This window comes from Protomyctophum bolini (genome assembly GCF_963924005.1).
Source record: "Protomyctophum bolini genome assembly, chromosome: 13".
NCBI lineage: Eukaryota > Metazoa > Chordata > Actinopteri > Myctophiformes > Myctophidae > Protomyctophum > Protomyctophum bolini.
The window spans coordinates 20,872,200-20,894,137 of record NC_137874.1 but is presented as its reverse complement, the minus strand read 5'-3'; the positions used below and the strand labels follow the sequence as shown (position 1 = coordinate 20,894,137).

General features: G+C 42.1%; 1 protein-coding gene across 1 annotated transcript in view; it reads right to left on the bottom strand.

The window, feature by feature from the left end:
- Window positions 1-11,677: 11,677 nt before the first annotated feature.
- Window positions 11,678-21,938, bottom strand: part of fat3b (FAT atypical cadherin 3b) — a gene marked incomplete at both ends in the record, with an annotated part of 105,817 nt that continues 95,556 nt past the window's right edge. Inside the window, 6 exons of the mRNA XM_080781087.1 lie at window positions 11,678-12,435; window positions 18,879-18,917; window positions 19,076-19,084; window positions 19,192-19,251; window positions 20,020-20,076; window positions 20,599-20,763. Coding sequence (XP_080637213.1) covers window positions 11,678-12,435; window positions 18,879-18,917; window positions 19,076-19,084; window positions 19,192-19,251; window positions 20,020-20,076; window positions 20,599-20,763 — 1,088 coding nt within the window. The remainder of the gene's footprint in view (window positions 12,436-18,878; window positions 18,918-19,075; window positions 19,085-19,191; window positions 19,252-20,019; window positions 20,077-20,598; window positions 20,764-21,938) is intronic.

Sequence of the window (21,938 nt, the reverse complement as noted above, 5' to 3'; positions counted from 1 at the left end):
TTGAACTTGGCTATCTCTTTTACGCATCATGTTCAAGTGGAGTAATTACGCTGACATGCCTCGCGCTTAAATAGGCACATTCCTCCCAGCGTCACTTTTCTTTTTCTTAAGTAATGTAATGTCACCACATCGCCCTGAGGCGCTGTAAATGGTTATTCCCCAGCAATGTGTCAGGTCGCTTTAAGCCTATACTGTACTCTATATGTAGCATACCTCACAGTCAGACCAGTCGGTACAAAAGTGGACATAATTAGTCGCTGACACACACCATTATTTCACTCTTACGCAAAATGCAGCCATGATTGTGCAGTGCGTGCAGCTGTAGCATATAATTGATGTATTCCATCAGGTTATTGATTGTGAATGATTCATTCACATTAAATACTAGGCTAAGTGGACTAATTAAAAGGCCCTGGTTGTGATTAGGCTAATCACAGGTGTTGCGCTCGCTGACACCTATATACTGTATACTGTAGTGTAGGGACTATTTGTGTCTAGACAGGGAAACGCATGGCTAGATGAAAGCAACCCACACACATGGGCGCAGTGGGCGGTCAAGTTCTACCTATTGGTCTACTTTACTGCGGCCACCTTCAAACAAATATGTTTTCATGTTGACTAAAGGCTCATCTGACGCCACAGACTGCAGCTGATCAAAGGTTTATCAACCCCATGATCTAGCCTACCTCCCTAGAGTCTGTCTGGATCCTGGACCTTTTCTTCACTTTTCTTCATGCATGCAAGACCTATAATCTTTCACAGCTTTTGTACTTTACCACACCAATGCAATATAAATGTATTTTATAATATCATCATCATCATCATCACTATTATTTTTTACATTTTCCCAAATAATAAAAACATTAAAATAGTAATTCAAAAAACACGGTCTCGCATAGAAGGAATATCAGTCGCCAGGACCATGGTGTTTTTGATGAATCCATCATGGGTAAAATGGAGTTTGAAGGTACAATACAATACAATACAATACAATGGGTTTGTATAGGAAGGAAGGGGGTGTGTCTGATAGAAATGGATATCAAATACTAAATACTGAATCAAGTAACTCAAAAACTGTCTGGGGTGCTCACAAAAGCCAGAGTAGATGATAAAAAAACATGCTTGAAAGTGAAATATCCCTTTAACACAATGCATTTCTTTTTCACCAATTCTTTCGGGTTTAGGCATTTTACTGGAGCAGGTCAGAAAACAGCAACAGGACAGATTTACATAGAACATGTCCTCAGGCAGGAAACGAACACCGGATGTTACAGAGATGTGGTCAATCAATGCATTAAACTGGTTGATTAGTTTCTTCTCAGAATAATGTGTGATATGAGTGCTGTGGGTAAAGCTCTGGGTGCATGGAATCAGATGGATGGACGTGGGCAACTTCTGACGTGTGCAAGGTCATTCATCTGCATGCATCATGTTAGTGACACAGACAGGCGTGACCAACTAGACATTGACACATACAGTACAGCTACATACTCAATACACCCACAGTATAATGTATGCTCAATCATGCACATAAGCCTGCACACACGCATGCCCTATTGCCCTCCCAACCCCCTCCCCCCCCAAACACACACACACACACACTGCCTTTTAATATTATATTGGTACCATATTTTGACGTATTCTATACATGATGTTCTCTTTTAAAGAGAACATGTAAAAGATTACAGGTACAGTATTATCTGTACTTTTGTTTCATCTTTACTGTAGTATTGCTGGCAGCTGAATTCCCCTTGGGAACATTAAATGTCTGTTTGTCTAGACACAGTTTTGTAGGTGTTCAGCCATGTGCATTAAATTCCATTGCCAGCTCATAACTTCATGCTTTGCTATGCCTCTAACTTCCAAAACAAAATAGATAGTCCTCACTTTTTCTCACTTTTCTGTGAGGACCATTTGGTCCATACAAGAATATACAAGATACACACACAGTTTCTCTCTTTTCACCCCTGTCCCTCCGTGTGTTCGTGTCGTTGGACTGTTGGACCAATCAGCGTGAAACTTTTCACGTTTCACGCTCACGTTTCAGTTGGCCAAGTCGCTCTTCCCCAGATTTTTCATATTGAGCTATATAGTGGCACTATAACATGGCCCTTCACGTTTGACTCTTAAACCGTAGGTACAATAAAAACCTTTCTTTCCAACTCCCATTATAGGCAAGGCCCATTTCGGCCTGACATGATTTTCCTCCATTTTCTCCAAAACACATTTGTCCATAACTGACACAAATCGTTGCGCATTATTTCTGTAGTCACGTGATCAAGCTGTATCTGTCAGCTTCAGATTCCATTCAGATTGGTTACGATTGCCTTTTGCATTCAGACCGTGGATTGCCTGAATATACACATGCGCATGCACACTCCCGATGAGCAGGTTGGTTGGTACCTTGCATGGTAGCCTCCATCGTCTGTGTGCGTGCGTGTGTGAGAGAGAGAAGGAGAGGGAGAATGTAAAGCCTTTTGGATAAGGTTGACACATGCTGGCACTAGAAATGCAGACCATTCAGGAATACAGACAACCTGGTGATGAGGCACAGCTTGCTTGGATTAACCATTGACTAGTATACAGTAAATGCTTGCTCAGTGTAGGCCTACAATAGCATGGGAAGTATGATAAGTTACAGTCTGCATTGTTAGGAACAGCAGTTGATTCTTGGTGTAGACAGACTTTGTTGGAAAGAACTATAACCCCTCTCTTCCTCCTTCTCATTGTGATCTGTCCCACCTCTGTGTCCAGAGTAGCCTACTCAAGTACTAATAGCACTTTTTACAATTTTACTTTATACTATTACTCCACTACATCTCAGAGGAAAATCTTGTACCTTTTACTACACTACAATTATTTGACAGCTTTTGTAGATTCCAATAACCACTTAAGCCCTATTTTATATTTCGTCTTTTCAAAAATAGTCGATCTACAAGCTCAACACGTTGCAATCCGCACGCAGGCACACAGGTATGCATGCATACAGACACTCTTACTTTGAATTACATCTGGGGGCACAGAAAAGCAACATGTATGGCCATTGGCCATTGTATCATGTTTTTATGCATAAATAATGCATTTGATTAAATAGCTTGTGGCGTCAACTACAGTAGGTAAATAGCATACCATGTCCACAAGTGTGCGTGCGTGCGTGTGTGTGCGCAGTGCACTGATGTTTTCTGAGGCAGATGCACTGCAAGCAGCACGGTCAGGCTGGAGAATACACAGCAAAATCCTGAGTGTTAATATAACTCTAAGTGTACAAATGGAACCAAATGGTCAATTTGGTTCCATTTGTACACTCTCAGGATTTAACAGTGTGTATAATCCTGCATGGGCATGTAGTGTAATCATGCCACAACACCACCTCCCAATGAGCAGGAATTGCAGAATTGTAATCTGTCCTCTCTTGCCCCCCCAATCCCATCCTATTCCACCCTACAATCCAATCTTTCTCCTAACTTCCATGAGCTATCCATCGCTTTCCTTCGCATTTTATGTAACCACTGTCTCTGCTGTGTCTGGGCAGACTCTGGGAGGAACTATGGTGATCTGATGGGTTTGTAAGTGGCTTATAGATGCCTCCGTAGTGTAAACACCACCTGGTTCTCTCAAAAACCGGAAGAGCCAAAGGGTCTGTCCTTCGACTGTACGCAGGTGTATATGAAGTACAAGAGTTCAAATTAACACATGGTTTAGGCTGTGCACATTGCTTTGCTCTGTCTCTATCTCCCTGCCCTTCATCTGCCCCATTGCGGTCTCTGTCTGTCTGTCTGTCTGTCTGTCTGTCTGTCTGTCTGTCTGTCTGTCTGTCTGTCTGTCTGTCTGTCTGTCTGTCTGTCTGTCTGTCTGTCTGTCTGTCTGTCTGTCTGTCTGTCTGTCTGTCTGTCTGTCTGTCTGTCTGTCTGTCTGTCTGTCTGTCTGTCTGTCTGTCTGTCTGTCTGTCTGTCTGTCTGTCTGTCTGTCTGTCTGTCTGTCTGTCTGTCTGTCTGTCTGTCTGTCTGTCTGTCTGTCTGTCTGTCTGTCTGTCTGTCTGTCTGTCTGTCTGTCTGTCTGTCTGTCTGTCTGTCTGTCTGTCTGTCTGTCTGTCTGTCTGTCTGTCTGTCTGTCTGTCTGTCTGTCTGTCTGTCTGTCTGTCTGTCTGTCTGTCTGTCTGTCTGTCTGTCTGTCTGTCTGTCTGTCTGTCTGTCTGTCTGTCTGTCTGTCTGTCTGTCTGTCTGTCTGTCTGTCTGTCTGTCTGTCTGTCTGTCTGTCTGTCTGTCTGTCTGTCTGTCTGTCTGTCTGTCTGTCTGTCTGTCTGTCTGTCTGTCTGTCTGTCTGTCTGTCTGTCTGTCTGTCTGTCTGTCTGTCTGTCTGTCTGTCTGTCTGTCTGTCTGTCTGTCTGTCTGTCTGTCTGTCTGTCTGTCTGTCTGTCTGTCTGTCTGTCTGTCTGTCTGTCTGTCTGTCTGTCTGTCTGTCTGTCTGTCTGTCTGTCTGTCTGTCTGTCTGTCTGTCTGTCTGTCTGTCTGTCTGTCTGTCTGTCTGTCTGTCTGTCTGTCTGTCTGTCTGTCTGTCTGTCTGTCTGTCTGTCTGTCTGTCTGTCTGTCTGTCTGTCTGTCTGTCTGTCTGTCTGTCTGTCTGTCTGTCTGTCTGTCTGTCTGTCTGTCTGTCTGTCTGTCTGTCTGTCTGTCTGTCTGTCTGTCTGTCTGTCTGTCTGTCTGTCTGTCTGTCTGTCTGTCTGTCTGTCTGTCTGTCTGTCTGTCTGTCTGTCTGTCTCGCTCTCTCTCGCTCTCTCTCGCTCTCTCTCTCTTTCGCTCTCTTTCGCTCTCTTTCGCTCTCTCTCTCTCTCTCTCTCTCTCTGTGCTTTCTCATGCTTTCATGACAGACAGAGATAGACAGGGAGGGAGACAGAAGGAGACAAAGAGAGGTAGTGGAGGGAGAGGGAGATGGAGAGACAAAGAGAGGTAGTGGAGGGAGAGGGAGATGGAGAGACAAAGAGAGGTAGTGGAGGGAGAGGGAGATGGAGAGACAGATAGAACAGCGGGAAAGTCCAGATGTGCATTTGGAACGTGTTGCGTAATCCCTGTCAGAGAAATAGTTGTCTAAACCATGAATGAAACAGAATGTGGTAGAGCTTCTTCTTAGAGAGTGTTCACAGCATCTCTTCCATCTGTTCAGCTGCTTAATTCTGTGTGAAGATTATCCTCTTCTACCACTCTTCTCTTCTGCTTAAGGAAGCATGCTGAACGGTTGGGAAGAGAATGCATAGATTGCATCCATTTATTTTCATCCATGTATTTATTTCACTCACTCGGTGCCTTGCTCTCTCCCACAATGTTAAAGTTACACCTATTTCCTGTTAATAACCTGGGTAAAATGTGCAGCATTGGGAGGTAAATGAGAGACACTTTATTGTGAATGGACGACAGGATGAGAGGTGTTGTTGCTGCGTAATTGTCGAGAGTAATGGCTGCGAGCGATATTGAACAGTCAAAACTATGTGTCAATACGCCTGTATCAACAGAATAATTATGTCATATACCTCATTTGGTCATGAAACGGGCCTCCAGATTCCTAAGGCCGCCCCTGCTCATCAATACAGCATGGAATTATGGACGACATCTTATATTCAACAACAATGAAATATTCTAAGACAAGTGTCACGGGGCACTTGTACAATATATATTGTACAAATGACATTGTTATTATTCCACACAATGATTGCAAGAGGTTTAAATATGTTTATATTTGTATTGACACTGAGGTTGCATTATCTGTCACCTGTCTCCCCTCTGCAGGGCTGGCACTCCTCTATAGATTGGAGGGTGCCAAGTACTGTGGAGGAGGAGGGGTGTTTGTTCCTTTTATGTTGCATTTTCATTGTATTATGTTGTCTTAGTAAATTAAATGTAGTTGAATGTATATTCCTCTAAAAGATAGTAACGTGGAATAATTACTCGTAGGCCTTAGATAGCCATGTGGTTGAGTAGATAATTTACCACTTACTAATTAGGGGATGGTTTGCCCCACCTGGTTAAAAGCAGGATTGCTGCAGGTGGAGGCAGTTCAGTCTCACTTGAGGCTAGTCGTGAAAACAGGTTAGAACTGTGAGCCAGGGCCTCATCGCAGGAGGCATTTAAGCCTGTAACAGGTACTGTTTGTTATTTTCTCAAGTGTTCTTTTTTGTTTCCTATTTGTGGAACGTTATTTTGGCCAGTAGTTATTTATTTTTGTATTTGCACTGTCTTTTGGAGGTCAATAAAACTACTACAAATACTCCTTGGAGCCGCCGACCATCGGCTGGCATCATCACAACAAGTTTTGGGTCTGCAGACGGTGCAGAGACTATACTGTATGTCATCAAATGGTGGCCCGTGGCTTAAATGCAGAATAAATAATTGACCTTGACATGAAAAGGGTTCAGCCACTGCCCTAGAAAGTAGACACATTGGCACACACTCCCGGAGCAGGCTTCAAGCGTGCTCTTTAAAATCCTCTGGTAGCCACGACTGGGTGGCAAATGGCAATGAAACATGTTCAGTAACCGTTTCTGGCTCTGGTTGGCCCTGGTTGACTTGCAACAATTGTGTAACTGGCCTCTGATTTATTTCAACAGACAAATGTGTTTGTGTATGGAGTCCCATCAGTGTGGGGGAGACCCCAGCACTGCACAGAATATGTTGTTCTGTTTACAAACTTGACATTTCAACTGACCCAGTAAGGCCTGATGGAAATGCAGCTTAGTTGAGAGGATTGGAGTTTAGTTGAATGTAGTTACAAGTTTCGTGTGAGTGTGACTGTGATGCGGTAAAGTGACAGAGGAAAAATTAAAAAGGCAGCCACCGTAAGAGGAAGGGTCTGATCCTTCAGTGTTGACTGTTGAAAGATGCAAAGTGCAAACCTACATGCTGCAAGGTATGCCTTGGAGGACAGCTGACTGACAGTTACCAGATGGAAAGGGTCTTGAGCCAGATACAAAAAATCCTACAGGACAAAACACATTCTAGGGAAGAAAAGAGAGAAGCTCAGTTTGTCTACGTACGTACAGTATTTAAACTTGAGGTGGTGGGCTATGTCATATTGACGGCACATACAAGGCAAATACAAGCTTAATCTAACCCTGCTGTGCCATCTGTTTGGCAGCTGGCTACTATATATACAGTACATAAGGCTACGTTGAATTATGTACAATAACATAAGATAATTATGGCCACGTGCAGTGTGTGTATAGTGGGCACTGTGCATCCGGTAAAATGATCAAAGAGATTTTTGGAGGCGTCCATCATGCCTCATTTAGAAATGTAGCACATAAAGACCTTGAACCTTGAACCTATGCACATGGTCATGAAGAATGTTGGAGAATAAGTAGATACATATTTGCCTATTCAGGGGGGAATATTTTATACACATCTGTGAATGTGTATAAAATAAAATTTGATTTCCATGTGTGATGGCATAAGATGTATAAAGTTAAGTAGTGCATGCGAACTGGATGCATTTTTGTATGTAAATATTATTTACATACAAAAGGGTTAGGTGTGAATAAGCTGCCTAGGGCACAACTGGGAATGTTTGTGTACCAAAAGAATGGCCCTAAAAAAATGGCCTCTATTTACTACCATTGCTCAGACTGTAAGAGGGCTCCCAGGAGTAAAATGATGTGAGTGTCAAAAGTCAAAAGCTATGTGCCACATTGGTTATTTAAAGGGTGCATGCACTATACACCCTTGGTCTTATGCAATTGGCTATAAGAGGATTTATGTTGGACCTTAACTAGCTAGAGGCGCAAAGAACAGCTCTGTGGAGGATAACTTGACCAAAAGAAGAAAATCTTCATTTGCATGGTCCTATATACCCGAACAGTATAGCCTGCATTACATGGCTACTTGGGATGTCTGTTACTAGGAACCACAGGCTTGGGAAGCTCAGCTTTTTGCTTGCACGTGACACTGACTCTGTTGTATTTGTTTTATTGAGGGGTGCTAGCCCCTCCAATGCATGGATTTCCGAAATTACGTCATAGGCCAGCCAAGTCTATGGACTTTTAGTGTTTGTCGAGGGCCCAACTACAGTATACATTTCAAACTCTGGGCACCCCTCACTTCACACGAGTGTGATTCCTTTTTTTGTATTACACTTTACAGTACATTGATACATGTAGTGATGAAAGGGAATGCGAGCCAGTCTAGTGTGATTTATGTTGCTTTGTTCTCACTGGAGGGCAAACAAATGTCCCAACACATGACAAATTGTTAGTACTGACTGAGGATCTCTCCTGCAGTAATGAGTGTCACTGATGTCTGTTTGCGTTTCACACATTGATGCGTGCACTTGCACTGTAGGCATATGTAATAAATAAATAGAGGTTCCGCCGTCTCCATGCAGTTCTGTCTCGTCACTTTCAGTTTGAGGTTCCTGTTAGGAGGGTAGGAGAGAGAATAGAACTGGAACACACAAGGCAACATTTCATTAGGTGCTGTGTCCATCCATCTATGACTGGTAGAAGCTGGCAGTGACTACCCAACACGTTCATTACAAAACAACAACATATGGGACACAAACAGTTGGTGGAGCCATGCCATCCCTCCTAGCCTCGGTCCCAGGCTTACTTATCTGCGAAAAGAAAATCCCTCCAGTGAAAACTATAACACTTGCCAACATTGTAGTATTTTGCAATAAGATATCAGTGTACTTTGTTCTTAGATTATTCTTCTAAATCGATTAAGATTGCGATTGCCTGACCCCATAGATGGGATGGTGACTGTTATTGTACTTTATTGTCCAATATTACTGTGTGTGTGTGTGTGTGTGTGGGGGGGGGTGTGTGTGTGTGTGTGTGTGTGTGTGTGTGCGCGCGTGCACGCTCACATATTGTTTCCATTTTATTATTATCCTGTCTGTGTGTGCAATTATTGCATTTGTCTACTATTTTTATTTTTTATTTCCTGAGTTGGCAACACATACTGTAATGTCCAATTGTTTGTCTTATTGCTTTCTGTATGTCTTTGTCTATTCTTGTTCATGAAAAATGAATAAAATTTAAGTTGAAAAAAAGGAAAAAAGATTGCCATTGCCATTTGGGACCTCAGTGGTCTCATTTTGGACTATGGGAAAATTATAGTGTGCAGACCCGGATTTACCATATCGTGTTCAATCTGGGCACATACCCATTACCCAGGGGACCCTGAGTGTGAAAGAGCCCTCCACAATTTAAAACAGCTACCGGTACATCCACATTTCTAACTACAGAAGCCATGTCTATACGTCTAATAATGGAAACTAAATAAAAATGTTCATCCAAATATTATGTCTGTAATGCATCCGTAATTGTGTGCTTTCAGCATGCTGGAACACACATTTTCTATGCACAATTAAACCTAGACTAGCATATCTCCATAACGTCTCATTTACTTCCACTATCACTTCTTCATTTATGTACTTAACAGGACTCTTGTTTTAAAATTACAATTATTTTTTTGGTTGGTTTTATACTTTTATTTGGACATGACAGAGGAAGAAATGGTATTCATATTGTTCATTACTGAATGACCACATTAAAGAGAGTAGGCCGTTTTTAGTTCTGGGTGTCATCAGGAGTCGGGAGAGTCAGAGGGCGGCCGGAGAGACTTTGGCCCGGGGTGGAGAGGATTGGCAGCCCAAACCAAGAGGGCGGCCCGGAGAGACTTTGGCCCGGGGTGGAGAGGATTGGCAGCCCAAACCAAGAGGGCGGCCCGGAGAGACTTTGGCCCGGGGTGGAGAGGGTTGGCAGCCCAAACCACTTCTTCCATGAGGAAGAACCCTAAAAGCTACAGACTGCTGTAAAACCTGCAAGGAGGGTTTAAAAATCTTTCAGAATGAGATGTCAGTTCTGGTCAGATGAAGGAGGAGCCAGGCCCGGAGGCAACCCACAGTGTTCCTAGTGTCACCAACACCCGCTGCTAACATCTCACCAACACCCGCTGCTAACATCTCACCAACACCCGCTGCTAACATCTCACCAGCCACCCTAAGGCCCAAGAGACAGTAGCATGTCACTTGAACAAAGGCCGGATGGAGTCTGATCAGCATCGTTCGGGTCGCCAGGAGGACAGGTGACCAGAAACACCCAGTGACTCCATTGCAGGAAACAACACTGATGATTTGTCCAGGTTTGTGCATCAGTAGATGTTTTATTAACAGACAAACATTAGGGCCATTTCTGCATTACATACTGTACAATGAATACTGGTGGGGACAGAATTTGTAGGACATTTGTTATATCCCTTTTCCTGTGGCAAGAAACAATCCCATCTGAAAATATTTCATACTTTTGTTATAATCCTACCTGTGGCCCACGTGGCACCATCTGTCTCTCTCTTCTGTTACTCTGCTGGTATCCATCTGCACATCCATTCTCCTGATAATAACATTTACATATTTTATACAGCACTACGGTTTAAAGGTCTATGGACTGTGACTTGTCATTTAGATTTTGTTTTGTATTATGCTAAACTTATAATGTTCACTAAGCTGCCACCATCACGATGACAGCCATTAATGCGACTATGCCATTTATATACATAGTAGCTATGTATATTTGCATATTATAGACTGTACAGGATTAGTTTTATTTAAATGCTTGCACACTAAACATTTGATGAAGAGGTTAGCTAGCTATTTGGCATTTATAATATTAGGTACTGCATGGCTATTGTTCATTTTAGCTATACAGTATACTATAGTAACTACAAATCACCTGATTTCTTTGTTTTTAATTATTATCCAAAGTTCTTAATTATAACGTGCCTGAAAATTAAATAAATAATAAACAACATCTTACAGAACTGCAACGCTGTCGTTTCCAATGGATCGTGTCCAGCCGCTTAAACAAAAAAGTGACACTCTTCATCAACATTTTATTACATTGATTTGTATTAAAAATGCAATTTAAACCCCAATGTGACTAGTTATAAACAGGCTTGTGGACAACTGTCTAAGTAAATGGGTTACTTTAATAAATAATGTTATGATAAATATGTAGATAAAATGTATAAAAATCACACCCAGTGTGAAGTGCCATGGATTATGTAATCCAATTTTTACGTCACTGAAATAGACTAATAGACACACGGCAGCTTGCCCCGCTCAAAAATATACCTGCATTGTAATAATAATGGCACTACTTTGGCAACCGGTGGCACATTTGTTTATATTAATTAAAGGAAAAAGTGTGTGCGTGTGCGTGTGCGTGTGTGTGTGTGTGTGTGTGTGTGTGTGTGTGTGTGTGTTAGCGTGCGTGCATGCGTGTGTGCGAGAGGGAGGGAGAGAGATGATTAAATGGATAATTTATACAATACCAAGTCAGAAAATTAACGACAATAATCCTTCCTTATTTGAATGATAATAGATAATAGCTGGTGCACCTAACTAAAACGGCATAATAATAATCCTCTAAACTTCTAAAGCCACTAATCTATCAGCAAGTGACTTGAATTGTATACTGTATGGGTTTCTATTGGGGTGTGTGCAATTATAACAATGTTTCTGAATGTTCTTCTTTGACAGACTTGTCTTGTGTTGGACCATGTTTCCAGTGTTGTAGTACAAATGTCACAAATCAATCAATATTCCCAATATCAATGCCATGTATTCTGGTGCTCACTCCCCAAAGGGGGACATGGGATCTACTGGAGAAACGGGGGTGGGATGTTGCTCATCAAAATCCATCCCAGCTTGCTGTGGGTTCTGATCCAGTGGATGACCTCTTTACACGCATGGCCCTCCTGGCCCTAAGAGACACCAGGCTCAGTAGTCTCTCTAACTCGTCCCCACCCAGACCTCCATGTTCCACCTCCTCTGGCCCTCTCCATTCCCCTGCCTGCTGCTGTGCCTTCCAAGCTCGGAGCGGGGGCAACAGCTGGGCCTGGTGCAGGTTGAGGTCCGGGGGACTGGACGTGGACGGGTGTCCCTCGTGCGCCCGGCGCGTTGGAGGAAGAGTGTCATAGGCGCTCCCTGGGTCTTGGTTTTGCTCTGCATCGTGACTGGTCTCCATGTACTCCTCGTAGATGCTTTCTTTGCAGCCGTTTGTCTGTTGAGGGTCTTTGCTCTTGTCATAATTTGTCCCCGCTCCTCCCTCATCTCTGCCTCGGCTGCCTGAGTGCCCCTGATCCCCGCCGTGCCTCCTCCTTTCGTCGCCACGCGTGTCAGGTCCAGGTCTTTTCTCCCACTCGCCGGACTGGTTCTTCTCCCAATGGCAGGTCCTCTGACCAACCGAGTCGTACCTCCGATCTCTGCTGTCTGTATCCCTGCCGCCATTGCCTGTCACTCGGTAGTCCAGCTGGAGTGAATGCCTGCTGCCCCGTCTGATGGACTGGTGGCTGTCGCTGTGGCCATAGGAGGAGCCGACCTCCAGCGGATGCAGGCGTGACGGGGAGAGCCAACTTGTTGTCTGTCTGCTGGAATCCCAGCAGTACGCTGATGGGGAAAGCGTAAAGAGATGTTATGAGGACAAATTCCGTTACATGTGCTGTGTGATTGGAGAGATACATGCTTGATTACAAATGGGATATGAATTCAGAAACAGGAAATTGATATGATATATGCTATGATATGATACAGTACTTTATTGTCAGTTCACACTGAATTTTGTCTTGCGAGCCAGCAGCCATGTATGCAGAACACATACACACATTTGACATAGCACAAAGAACAGGATTCTGATTTGATAAGCCAAGTAGGATCAATGTGAAACATGATTCCGAGTTGTATGAAACAAACAATACGGCACACATGTACTGTACATCCACTCACTAAAAAAACAGGTGCTGGGCCGAGGTCAGAATCCAAAAAGAATAAAGTCTGCACACTGAGTCATGCTCCAAACCTTAGAGAGGTATTGGTTCCTTTTACATCATTGGACATGACCTTTCGAGCCTACCGGCTCTTCTTTGGAGCATGACCCAGTGTGCAGACATTATTCTTTTTGCAAAGTGTATGTCAACCACAACAACCAGTGCAACAAATCTCCAACCAGTAAAATATAATTCTCATTCAAGTATGATGTGTTGTGGGAAGCATCTATTATATTAAATAACTTGTGACTTAAGATACAGAGATACAAAGCTCAGTCCACAGACAGAATACAATATTTGTATCTTTGTAGCTAAAGTTGAAACCAGCTCAACTTTTTTGTAGCTTTGTAGCTCTTGCTGCTTTTGCAGCGGCTACAAATATCAGATGTATTTTCCTGTCGCTGACTGCCTGGCTTCAATTAAAAATAATGGTAGCTTTGTAGCTGACAGTGTGAACATAGGACCAATGCAAATGAAAGACATATACTGTGTATCCCTATTCCCTGACATAATTTTATAGCTAAACGGACAGAATTCTATTTTATTTGAATGATGAAACCCAGCTGCCATTAATATTTGGAAATGGAAATTGCGGAAATTGCGGAAATTGTAATTGCGGAAATTGCGGAAATGGTTGAAATGGAAATTGCGGAAATGCGGAAATTGCGGAAATTGCGGAAATGGTAATTGCGGAAATTGCGTAAATGGTGGAAATGGAAATTGCGGAAATTGCGGAAATGGAAATTGAGGAAATTGCGGAAATGGAAATTGCGGAAATTGCGGAAATGGAAATTGCGGAAATGGTAATTGCGGAAATTGCTCTTCACTTATAGCTATCTATTTTCAGGTAGATTGTTTTATGTGAAAAAAGTGAAAAAAGGTAGTCGACGTAAACACAAACGCACGCACGCGCACACGCACGCACGTACACACACACACGCACACACACACACACACACACACACACACACAGAGACTGGTAGACAGCAACATTGCATTGCAGTCTTTGTATGTCACTGACTTTAGCCGTTACATCTCTTTGTTATATAAGGTGCTGTTGTAGAAGCTTATATAACCACCTTAAACAGGGATTGCATACTTCACATTCCATCATAGTGGTAACAGGTATTGCCTGCCTTTATTTAAACATACATCATCTTGTTATAAATCAAGAAGCTCGGACCATGCATGCCCTTTGCTTGGCCTAGATACGATTCTCAAGTTATATATACAGCTCACAGCTGTATTCACTTAACACGGAGGCCTATGTCATACTAAAAGTCAATATTAAATTATTTATGTCTTGAAAAGTATATTTATTCTTCTTGGGGTATATGGAATCGATTCTTCAACGTCATTCTCAAACTAATATTGTCTGAATGACAGACGTAGTGATAAGATTATATTGTACATATACTGTATATTTCACTGGAATAAATAAACAATCAGCTCATGATTGAGAGCATTATTATTCAGTGTTTGTGCAGACTCAGATGCTGTAACATAGTTTGGACTTGGATACAGCTCTTTTGTTTTTGATAGAGCACAGTTTCAGTATTTTCCCATTACAATACTCTCTCTATAGTCTCTGTAGTAGTGGGCTTAAAGAGATATTTCATTTGGGCTCATTTTAACAACTGTCTGGGCCACTACTCTGCCCCAGACAGTTTTTAAGTCCAAAGAATAAATGGAAAAGGTTATTGAAGTTACAATCGGTTTATATCAATAAATTCTGAACAATACTGGGGGTGCACACAAAGGGAAGAATGACCCCAAAAATGTGAAATTTCCCTTTAATAACAGATGATGCAATACACTTAGTGAGAGACATGCATTAACGTCATATTACTTTCGCTAAAATATCCTCCCTCTGGAGGAATGGAATTATCTCCAAAAAATATATTCGTGCAAAGATAAGGAAAGTCCTAACAAATGTATTTGTATAGAAATGTCATACACACATTTATTCTACACGCCACAGGGGATTCTAACCCGCGGGTCAAGCACTTAAATTCGTCTACGCCTAGATTCTACTCTAGATAGACAAACGCCTCAACAGCTTTGAACCTCAATTGTTCAGTACCGGTACTAACCTCTACACATAAAACTGTGTTTATTATTTAGGGGGTCCTTATCAATACCATCAGAATCAACCATAATGCATAAAATAGAGAGAGAAAAAAACATACGTAGCCTGAATTGTTTTAATATAACATTAAAGCAAGCTGCATGCCTCACCATGTTTGTCTTAACAAACCTTGCTTTTGGCCCCAGACCACTGGGATTAATGATAAGAAATATTTCAAAATCAATCCAATGACTCACTGGAAAGAACCCAGTGCAGAGATCTGAGAATGTTCTGCTCAGCAGGGTTCTGCTTTTTAGTTAGAACTCTAGCAGCTACATTCTGATGAGCTGTAGCAGTTTTTTGGGGGTCAATTAATACCTGAGAGAGGACCATTATAGTAGTCTCACTTGCTGGAGCTAAAGGCATTAATATGATTATATAAATGGTGCATTTACAGTATAGTAAATGGTGCATTTATTGCAACCGTAGGACGCATTTATTCTTTATAACTCAGTATGTTTAGAAGTTTAGAAACAGTATATTTGTGTGCTCGTGATAACCTACATTGTTTACTATTCTTTTTTCTGCATTATGTATAATGGCTCAAGGTTACTTTTGTAGGTGTTACCCCACACCTCCACACAGTAGGTGAGATATGGTTTTATAAGGGTGCAATACAAGGTGTACAGTGATTTGAAATTTAGAAGGTGTCTTATTTTGCCCATATATGGAGCTGACCTGTTCTGACATTCCATTATGTTGATCTGACCTCATCAAACCCTGTACACTCAAGACACACTCCATATATGGCCAGACCTCATCAAACCCTGTACACTCAAGACACTGCCCCCGCTGCCACCCTTAGATATCCATATATGGAGCTGACCTGGTCTGACATTCCTTATGTTGATCTGACCTCATCAAACCCTGTACACTCAAGACACGCTCCATATATGGCCAGTACAGAATTAATTCCATATATTGATCTGACCCCCCATGCCAAATACCAGCACTCGCCCAGCAGTCTGTCGTCACCCAGGCGGATGCATGCACGCAGGTCACTTCTCGCCCTCAGGACGTCTTACTGGTATAGCTTTACATAGATTGTGCATTATACATTCACTCATTCACACACACACACATTCCGATGGCGGAGGAAACCATGCAAGGCACCAGATGAATCAGTACTTTTAAAATACATGCTATAAACCAAGTAGCTCAGGCCATGCCTGCCTTTTATTTGGCCAATATATGATTCTCATTTGTGACCTTTATTTCATAACAGCTCACAGATGTATTCAGACAGAGGCTGATGCCCTCTATCAAGTTATTAAGAGTTGATATTAAATTATTTATATCCAGGAAATGTAATAATGATTTGAAATTGTTCTCCAATCATAAATTATTTGTCCATTGAAGTTGTCTGGTGTCAAATGAACCGTTTTTCTAGGCTGTGTCACATGGACCCCAGCAGGAAGATTAGCTGTCGCCCCGGTGTCAGCTAATTCCATTCAATTAACAATCCATTCAATAAACAACAAACACATGAGCTAGAGCACAGTTTTGCATCTCTCATTCTGTTTGAGCTTTTCACCACACTTATGAGTCATTACTGACTCGCTTTGACAGATTTATGGGAACATTAGAAAACAATCATGCAAAGTTATCATCAGCCCTTCATTCCTAACATGCTGGGTTGTGCTAGTTCATAAATCAGAGACATTGGAAGTGAGTCATGCATTTATTCTATTCTGTTCTGTTCTGCTCTGCAGGCAACCTGGTTTCCAGCACAGACTGGAGAAGTTTGAAGTTCACAAAGCGTGAAGAGGCGTAGTGTTATCCAGTGGTGGAACAAGTATTCATATTTTACTTAGCGAGAAGAGGCATAGTGTTATCCAGTGGTGGAACAAGTATTCATATTTTACTTAGCGAGAAGAGGCATAGTGTTATCCAGTGGTGGAACAAGTATTCATATTTTACTTAGCGAGAAGAGGCATAGTGTTATCCAGTGGTGGAACAAGTATTCATATTTTACTTAGCGAGAAGAGGCATAGTGTTATCCAGTGGTGGAACAAGTATTCATATTTTACGTAAGTAAAAGCAGCAATTCCACAATATAACAATACTCTGTTACAAGTACAACACCTCTGTTCAAAATGTTACTTGAGTAATACAAAAGTATTGGCATAAAAATATACATAAAGTACCAAAAGTAAAAGTACTAAAATGTTAGAAAATAGCAGATCTACAAGCTCACGCTCATGCGACGCATTGTGAGCTTGTAGATGTATACCTGCAAAGTATAGTATCACTAAACTAAAAGAAAATACTTCAGCAAAGTAAAAAAATAAATAATAATAATAATAAAACTCAGTACTTGAGTAAATGTACTTAGTTACTTTGCATTGGTGTTATCCACAACCCTGCTAAGTAAAGAAATATATTTTCAACCAGAAAGGTGCACTCAGTAGAATGCAAATCTGACTAATAACAATAGCAATGTATGCAGTTCCATTTCTACAGACCCCCCATGGAACTGGTGGTGCCGCATGTGATTACCAGCTGTACATTATGGCTGCTTCCCTTCCTCTCTCATACATATTCATTGCCAACTTCTCTCCGATGATAAAAAATAAAGTGTTCTTTCACTTTAGTCCTATTTTATACTATTAAAAAATAACCAATGTACAAGCTCACAATGGGTCGCAATTCGACATTTACTTGTAATAAAAGAGTATTTTTGCAATGTGGTATTGCGTATTTTTTTTTTCTTTTTCACCAATGGAGGGGGCTAATCGGGACACTCCTCACATGCACACACTTAACCCTTCCTCTTCTGAACTCCATGTTATAATGAGTTCTCAGGAGAACCTCTTGAAATACATTAATTCGTTTTTAATTTGTTAAGTCTATTCCATTAGCACTATTAATTTGGTTTCATGAGGTGGTTCTATATTTCTCACAAAGTACTCATTAGATTTGCGCTGTAGCTACAATAAAGGGAAAACAAAAGAGAAAATCAATTTGGGGTATATATGTATAGTGCCCATGCAGTGCCAACACCATAAATCAATTTATTGTTATGATGGGAAGCATGTACAGTAATCTCATGCTTCCTCCCCAGTCACTCTAACACTACAGTATCTTTATGTCATGTACACAGTGTACCATGGAGTTAGGTTTCACACAGGCATGGTCCTCTGACAGGCTCTCTAACAAACATCAATGTCCTCTTTGCTGTTGGTAGTGGAGTTGAGTCACCAGACCATTGAGCCTGAGAGGCTCCGCCTATGATCACAGATAGAACTAGAGTTACAATGCGTAACCATCTGCTTTTCTTCTGACTGTGAATCTCTCAGTTGTTGTGCTTTGTTTATTCAGATAGATTGGTTGATTCATGGATCTGCTAACTGGAACACTTTTATCTGCTCCCCTGTCATTATGCGCTCTGTTATGTTTGTAAAAACATTGTTGGAGATTACTACCTTGTCGGAGATTACTGTTTTCATTCATGAAGTGTTATCTGTTCTGAAGGACAAAGCTGAACATTTACTTTCATGCATGATGCTATGTCTCAGTGTGTGTGTGTGTGTGTGTGTGTGTGTGTGTGTGTGTGTGTGTGTGTGTGTGTGTGTGTGTGTGTGTGTGTGTGTGTGTGTGTGCGCGCGCGCGTGCTAACATTATGTTCTATCTTTGTTGCTTGCCTCACTGGCCGACGGGCGTGCCTTCCTTGAAAGGAAGATATTTCTCTCTTGTTAAAACTTAAGATAAATGAATGAATAAAAAGCCAAATGTTATGAAAGAAATTCTGGTTAATTAAAACTTAATTATGAATTGCAAAATAGCGAATAAAACAACAACTGATGCCTGAACACGAATCAGTGGATCAGATGAGTACACAAAGTATCCAAACGAGAATGGAAATTACTTTGATCACTGATCATTGTTACATAGCAACAGAGACACATGCATGTCTGGAACAATTGTGACACACTCACCAGGGCTGTTACTGCTCTGTCCTCTGTCCAAACCTGACACTATGACGTGACAGAGGAGAGAGAAATAGACAAAAGGTAGACAAGACAAAGAGAGAAAAGAGCGAAAGATTTCAATGGAAGAAGCAGATCTGGTGTCACTTGATGTAGATCGTATTCGTATCACACCAGTTGAATACTATAAGACTGAAATTGCATACGGGTAAAGGCTGCACAGAAGAGAACAAAAGAACAAAAGAGACGGAGAGAGCAGTGCGTGCCAAAGGCAATTCCTTTGAATTGTGTTTTTGGTGGTTTGTTTTCGCAGTATGTATACCTTCACTTTCAATGCTGTCAACAGCATCATTGACGAGACGTATTACTGTCACTATGGAAGCTGCATGGGGAGAGAGACCAGAATGAGAGGGGAGAACGTGAGTGCATTCATGATAAGGGTATTATTTCATGTGCTGAGGCTAGGGCAGTAAAGTCCAGTGTTAATTCAACTCAGATTGTACAAACATAACCAAATGGACCCATAAGGTGAAATAACCACTCAAGACGTTAGATGTCACAGTGTGGTTACAGAGCTGGGGAGTGTAGCCTGCCGTCTGCATGTATTTCTCTAGTCTCACCGGCATGCTTGTGTAGTGTGTATGCTGTGTGTCTCAGAGATGTTTAAATCTGTGCCTCTGTATCTGAGGTCTGAGGTCTGTGTTCAGTGACAGTAATTGGACAGCAAATGATGTACAGACACTGCACGTGCACACACACACACACACACACACACACACACACACACACACACACACACACACACACACACACACACACACACACACACACACACACACACACACACACACACACACACACCATCATTAGTGTGGCCACCGTGTTGTATTTACAGTAGCAGCATGGAAGTATACATAATGTTTATGGAAGAAAATAGTTCACTGAGCTCAAGGGCACAAGATGTTCCATTTCATTAAGGAGCTGAGCCTTCTACTACTATCGTTTCTGAAACCGCTTTTTTTGTAAAAGCTCTTGTAAAGTAATGCAAAAATATTGAAAGAGAGTAAAAGCACCTCTCCATGAATAAAGACGGTCCTAATAGTCCTCAACATGAACACATTTGAGAACCACTGCTTGATTGGCATCTTACCGTTGTCATCAAACGACTCAGACGTATAGGTTCTCTGGGAGACATCAGAAGTGGTGCCTGAGAAACATGATGTCACCTCCATGAGGTCCGTCCCTTCCACTGAAAACGCACGCACGCACGCACGCACGCACGCACGCACGCACGCACGCACGCACGCACACACACACACACGCACGCACGCAATTCAATTCAATTCAATTCAATACTTTATTGCCATGTCAACAGAGTTGATTGGAATTTGTTTCAGTGCACTAAAAACATACATACGATACATACACATATTCACATCACATATGGCCCTTATTTATCAACGCGGTGTACACGGTTAAATAAGGGCCATAATCAGACAGAACACGATACAAAAGTACAGACATCATATGAGGGGGACCAATAAATAAGAAGAATGCAAAACGTTATAATTCATGTTGCAAATTCATCACAGTTCATCGTTTTACAAAGCAGCTTCACGCTGTAAAGTGCGAGTGAAAAGAGGGTCAGCATTCAAGAGGCGAACAGCCTCGGGATAAGTGCTGTTCTTAAAGCGGGAGGTATTGCACTTTAGAGACCGGAGTCTCTTACCTGAGGGCAGGGGTGCGAAAAGAGAGCAGGCAGGGTGGGAGGGGTCAGCGATCACCTTCTGCATCCTGCGCTTAGTGCGTATGGTGTAGAATGAGGAGACGGATGGGAGGTCGAGGCCAATGATTTTTGACGCTGTGTGTACCACCCTTTCCAGCCGTTTCCTCTCTAAGTACACATGTTGTATAACCATCCAATATGTACATCCAGTAGAACCTCACTGTTCTATAGTATATCCATTTTTGTAATTCAGAGGGGCCCTATATATCTGGGGGTAGCGCAATTATCATAGCTATTTAACGACTGAGGCAGTTTTGTGATCTTTTTCGTAGTTGGTCTTAAAATGAGGTGTGACCTGGTGCAATCAGGGTGCACTGCTGTATTTCAAACAGTATTATTGTTGTAATTGCTTTAACACCTACACTGCATAATTATAGTGTCACGACTCACTAGGACTCCACATCTTGTAAACTTTGTTGAGGTGTGAACTTATGGTTATTTTCAATCAATGCATGTGCGCGTGCACCTGCTCCTGAAAGATCTTTGGGGGGATGCCGTACACGCACGCACGTGCGCGTGCACAAACCACACACAACACACACACACACACACACACACACACACACACACACACACACACATTACATGACTTAGTTGAATGCGTGATTCTGATTGGTCTATCGCAGAATTCAAAGGTGTGTTATTTCTGGATAATTACCGCTCCGCTCTATAACGGACAGCTGCCTAATCAAACCCTCGGAGCACCTGCTGCGCCCGCTTGATTTACTGCTGTTTCCAACATGACAGCCATGTAATCACACACACAATGTCATTTACAGCTAAACATTGCTTTAAAAATGTTTTTGCAAACATTTGAGCGAGAAATAGACGAAGCAGTACCTGAAAATGGATTCTAATTGATCAACTCACTTCCTTGTTTTCCGACAATGCTGCAGCTGGGCAGAACCTCATAACCTGCACATTCAGGGTGATTAACCACCTCCGCTTCGCGTCGGTGGTTAAACCCCCGGTCCATCAATTATCTCCCGACAATGACCACCTAGGCAGAAATGATCCCTTACATAATGAACGCTGTCCAATGAAAGACTAATCAAAGAGCACCTGGCTCAGCTAAACAGTAAAAACAGTACACCCACCCAAGACAGGCTCCTAGTTACATTTCAGATTTGCTCGGCCCCTATTAGCGTGGCCTTAGATCCTCAGATAGGGCCCTCCTAAAAACTCATTACCTGGGGGCGATCAGGCTTATGCTGTCGGGGCAGGCAAGCTGTTATCCCCTAAAAGTTTGTTTGCAGATGATTGCTTTAAAGTTGTTCTCTGAA